The 5,474-nt window shown below is 41.8% G+C and overlaps 1 protein-coding gene across 1 annotated transcript; it reads right to left on the bottom strand.

The window, feature by feature from the left end:
* Positions 1–210: 210 nt before the first annotated feature.
* On the bottom strand, positions 211–904 carry LOC104080901 (SPRY domain-containing SOCS box protein 1-like; the record flags this gene model as incomplete). The annotated part of the gene is made up of 1 exon (XM_009583442.1): positions 211–904. A coding segment is annotated over exon 1 (694 nt), but the record flags the coding sequence as incomplete, so codon positions are not given.
* Between the last annotated feature and the right edge of the window lie 4,570 nt (positions 905–5,474).

The raw sequence follows: 5,474 nt of genomic DNA, 5'->3' as shown, positions 1-5,474 counted from the left end.
AAAGGGAAAATATTTTGATATAATCCATACCATCATTACAAGACACAATTGATAGATATTAGTTGTGGGCAGTAACTATGGGACGCAATCTACTCACAGAGTCCCGTCCCCCCCCAGCACACTCTGTTCACAACAAAAGGATAAAGAAAAAAAAATCCTACAAGAGAAAAGCTAAAAGACAGTGTAATGAAGAAATATGGTAACACTTACGGTCAAGTCCGTTGACGTATCTCATTGTAATTTCACAGTGCCCCCAAACTGCACTGACTATGGGGTAAAGTTTTTTCCCTTTTAGTCCCCTGAAGGCCACTCCAAGATACTGTCCATCTACCATGAAGCTAAGCGTCCCTTCATCCATATCCAAAACCACCAGTAAGGAGTCTGGGAGTACAAAAGACTCATCCGGTTCCAAAAAGACAGGATACGTGACCCCAGGCTGGTTTTTACAATTGTGGTAGAGTTTGTTGCGTCCCAGATCCCAGCCCCACGATTCACTATTGCTACCAACCAACGACGTGTATCCCACCGAGTGCAGCGGAGCTTCAGCTGTGGAGACACCCACCACAGCGTGAGTTCCCCGTTGCCTCGTGGGCCAGTGGATTTGCCAGACGTGCAGGCCTCTCGTGTAGCCGACTTTGCCCCGGATGCAATCTGTGCTTTGGGCAACTGGGTGTCTATGAAAAGTCAGTTTATCATCTTCCTTTACGAATATATTTAACGACCGATCTTCATTGTTCCAAGCATGTTTGTACTGGACCTCCAGCTTGGCAGGGGGCATATCCAACAGCATGTCCAGTCGTGCCGGCTTGCAAAAATCCGGGCCTCTCAGCTCTCGTTTAACAGGTCTATAAGGGGGCTCCCTCACATCCACAGACTTTATGCTCCCTGAGATTTTCTGGCCCATTGCTTGGCTGCAGATTTACAAAGGAGAAAGAAAAGTTGACTTTGGCCCAACGTTACCTCATGAAAGCACTTTTACACTGAGCCAGTGACCTGACAAGCTGACTGGATTTACTTCTCCTGTTTAGAGCTTTTCAGCAGCAATGTTTTCAGAGAAAAAATGCTCCTGAAAGAAAGCAGAAAGTTTCCAGTTAGTTTAAGAAAGCCAACAGAAAACCCACAGCATATTTTTAAAGAACAACTTCTCATCCCTACTCGTTATTTTAAACACCAAAGCTGACAATTCACCACTTTTTGTTCAGTATCCTACAACTAACCAGCCTGCCAGCAGGATACTCTGAGCCCACCAGCGCACAGAGCGCAGACAGTCATTTCCTCCAATTCATAATAGGATGCAGACATTCTCCACCTTCTGCCCTTCCACCCATTTTGTCTGGCCGAGTTCACAGCGGTCCTGAAGAAGGCGTACACTATTCCCCAGCAACAGCGATAAACTTTATGCTCAGCAGTAGCTTCACTTTCACTTGTGCTTTTGTTTCATAGTCTTAGAAATACACACTTGTCACAACCTCCTTTTATTTCTAGCTGTTCTCTCCCCTGGGCCCTGGCGACACAGGGCTTCAGCTTCCGTGCCGTTGTTAAAACAAAGGCAGCCAACAGCAAATGGCTGCAAATTTTAAACGTTTACTTTTAACATACCCTGTCCTTAAATAAAAGAAAAAGCAAAAATGGAAGGACAAATGAAGAATGGCAATTTCAGTTCTTCAGCAGACTTTTCTGTATGGGCAGCTACTATAACCAGGTACTTCTTCATGCTGCTGGACAGCAGGCTAATCCACATTTTGTATACTGCAGTATTAGGCTGATGCAAAGGAGTGGAACACAGTAAGAAACATTAAGGGGAATACATGATTCTGAAATTTATTCTTTCTGTGCTTCCATAGACAAACATGATAATGTAGCTGGAAGTGGTCAAAAGCACCCAGGAAAGATTCTCTGCAGCCTGGATAAGTTAGATTCATTTAGAGCTCAGGTAGAGCGCAAAGGGAAGCCAAGAACCTCTAAAAGTACTAAAGGGATAAAAATGAAGACAAAGTCCTATAAACTCAAGTAGATGATTGACATGGGATCTGCACCAGCAGACATACTTCTGTCTTCTAGCAAAATAAGTGCCAAGTCCAGGAATACTCAAATATAGCTGAGGAGACCCACTCTGTTTGTTTAGTGACAGAGTGATGAAGTGTTTCAAGAAGAAGCAAAAATCACCAGACTCTCAAAAGTCTGAAGAGCCTAGGTGACAGCTGGTTTTCAAAAAGCACCAAATAGCAGACAGAGGCATAGATGTCCTGCAAAAAACATTTTGCAAGACTTTATTTGGTAAGTCACAAGTCCATATTCTTCCTTTTAAAGAACTTCTACCCCAGAGATACTGTCCCATTGCAAAGATCATTTCTGAAAGAAGACGAGTAAGAAACATGCACTCACAATGAAAGGAAATAAAAAGAGAAGTCTAGGAAAAAAACACCTGTAAAATTTACCATCCAACCATGTTTTAGAAGTGAACGAAGTCCTTATATTATTTACAATGGCCAATACCATGTAAAGTGTTTTCCGCATGTATTAAATACAGAAATGAAACAACACCTGTGTTATGTGAAAGCTTTCTTTCCAAAAAAAAAAAAGAAGTAAAAAGTTGATTTTCAAATCCATGTGACAGTTAAGTTACTATATAAAAATATTATTTCCTAGTGGCTGGTCCCACATTGGTATATGAGCACACGTGAGCATAAAACAATGACCTCTTTACACCTAATTTTAATCTTTAAAATCAAAATTAAATATAAGCCCCCGAGCCCCTCATATTGTGCTTACAGGAGGATTCAGAACAATTCAGGGGAGCTTCTTCTCACTGAAACAGCACCACAACTTGAAAATTACCCCACGTAAAATCAGCTTGAACGGTCCCCCTTTCTTCTTTCCAAACCATGTAAAAAGAATCTGAAAGTTTGAACACCAATTACATTTAACTTGACGCTTGCCATTTCCACTATTGCAGAAGCACTCATAGGTTGTTTCAAAGGTACGATGGCAAATTTTGCCCACCGAAGCAATACTTGATTCCACACTACTAATCCTGGGGGAAATGAAATACTGACACTAATATACACACAGGGAAGCAACAGGGAGTAAATGTCATCAGGTAAGTAAGCCTTCCTAGGAAGACACATGCTCAGAGATTGGGTAATTCCTTTAAAAAAGGTGCTTGACTATTTGAGCTTGAAAGAAGGATATGGAAAGGAAAAATGTCAGATGTTCAAAGGGAACCCCGGTGATTTCTGTATGAGATTTAGCTCTACGTGCCTTTGAAAATTTCCTCTTTAAAGCACAAGACAATTGCGACGTTCCCGTCAGGGTGCTGAGGGGAGATGGCCGGGGAAGTCCTCAGTGCATCCTCCTGTATCACTTCCTGATCACATGAAAAACTAAACTTGGCACAGAGATTTACCTGGCAAGTCACCAAGAGATTATAAACACCAAAGTGACTCACTTGGCAAGCCACAGACAAACATTCTTCCTAATGTGCCCCAAACTGTAACATAAATAGGCTGCTAATAGATAGATCGGTAATTCAGAGGAGTAAACTGCATCATTGTAAGTACCTTGATAGGCGCGCAACTGTGCTTTTACTCTGGGATATGCTTAGTAAGTACTTCGGTTTGTAACTGTATCTTACAATATTAGGCCTTTCTTCATATACACTACCACACAATTTAATTATATAATGTAACATTTTGCCACATAGCTTTGTATGGGCATAGAACTGAACAGTAATGTAAAAATCTTACAGTTACTCGTGCATTCAAGATGCAGCAGTTTCTAAGCAGCGGTACAGCTCAAAAGCTACCTTTCATCAAATACTTTCTCCCACCCACTGTAACATAGCACACTCTCTTGCATCCCAGTTCTGTGTAGCTGGTAGTTGTTCTCAGCTTCTCTTAGAAGGCCAACTATAGCCACACTAATCTCATTCAAGTATCAGTGGACTTGAACAAGTAAATGCAAAAAAAAAAGTCAACATTTAATCATTTGTACCAGTAGAGCAATAAAGGTGCTGGCTGTGATCTAACAGCTCTGATTGCTGGTGTTTAGCAGTAGCTGACATGAGAATTTTATACGAGGAGGCAGTGAGGGGTTGCAATGCATGCCTCCTGCTCACAACTCACGCAACATTAATGTGAGCTCTACAGCGAGCGACTCATGCAGAAAGCCCTCCTGGCAGCTCGCAACGGTCCTGCTGGTTGCTTACAGGAGGAGCAACCTGTCTCAAAGCCAAGACCATCTATTCCTTTTTCTTGTCTGCATCCTGTCCATTTACACCAAACAGATGGCAGAGACCCACACTGAGGCGAGGAACGGCAGCAGAGGCACCACCTTGTCCTTCACCCCGCCAGAAGCTGCTTTTGGAGGAGCACAGCTTACCAGGGCCGAGCCTGTCTCCGCTGACGGACACCCCCTCCCTGCTTCCACAGGTAATATCATACTTCCAAATGCAGAAGCCTCGGAAACATCACACTCACACCATTGCTGTCAGGATCTCCAGGCAGCAATTATCACACGCCAGCGGTTGTTGGGAAAGCCGAGCACAAGGTGCTCACAAGGGGAAGCAGAGCGACTATCAATTCGTCTGGCAAAAGTACTCCAACCTGGCTTCCTGCCTGCAGGACTGGATGGATACACCACACAGGATTAGCAAAAGTTGTGGGTCGACTTGAAAGGATGGAAGATGATTCCTTTCAGATTATATACTATTCAATCCATTTACAGAAATATTTGGTTGTAAAACCTTCTCACCATCTCCTTAATTAATAAAAACTTGCCAAAGCACAGCACTGTCATTCAACTCCTGTGACTTTTTGTAATCTTATTCTACTTAGAGAAACTTAGATTTCCTTGCTTGTATCTTCTCACTAGACATAAATATTCTGAAATTAAAAGAACATGTAATTTCACTGTATGGTTTTGCTTTGAATTTTTTCCCAAACTTTGCTCTTCTAGTAATTTTAAACCACTGCAGGAGTTAGGAAATAAGAAAATATTTCAATCTGGCTTAATATATATGACCTCTCAATTATACCTGTTCAGTGATTACAACCGAAACACTAAATTTCATCCATCATCCCTGGGATAAAAGGTATTTTGCGGAAAAGAAAGTAGTGTTTTCATGGGAGGAGAAGAACCACACATTAGTACACTCCTGTGGCAATTGGAAATCTCTGGTTGAGCAGACTGTTAGTTTTTGTAACCTAAATTATTTCTGTCTCACAGTTTCACATTCATGCCATGCTTTGCAGGATATGATGATTAGATTAAACATACTGTACAAGAATAAGCCAACTCCAAACAGGAAAAGTGTGTCAACGTCGCTTAGCAGTGTCCTCATGCAGACTGTCAAAATATTTAGGGAAATTATTCACAACAAAACCACAAATTATACTTACAAGAGAAAGGCTTGCTGGGACATCACTTTACTATAATTAAATAGGTTGCATTTTTTAACAATTCAGTATGTTGGC

Source organism: Fulmarus glacialis, unplaced genomic scaffold (genome assembly GCF_000690835.1).
Source record: "Fulmarus glacialis isolate BGI_N327 unplaced genomic scaffold, ASM69083v1 scaffold36538, whole genome shotgun sequence".
In the NCBI taxonomy this organism is placed as follows: domain Eukaryota; kingdom Metazoa; phylum Chordata; class Aves; order Procellariiformes; family Procellariidae; genus Fulmarus; species Fulmarus glacialis.
The sequence above is the reverse complement of the archived record's forward strand: the minus strand, read 5'-3'. Positions and strand labels throughout refer to the sequence as shown.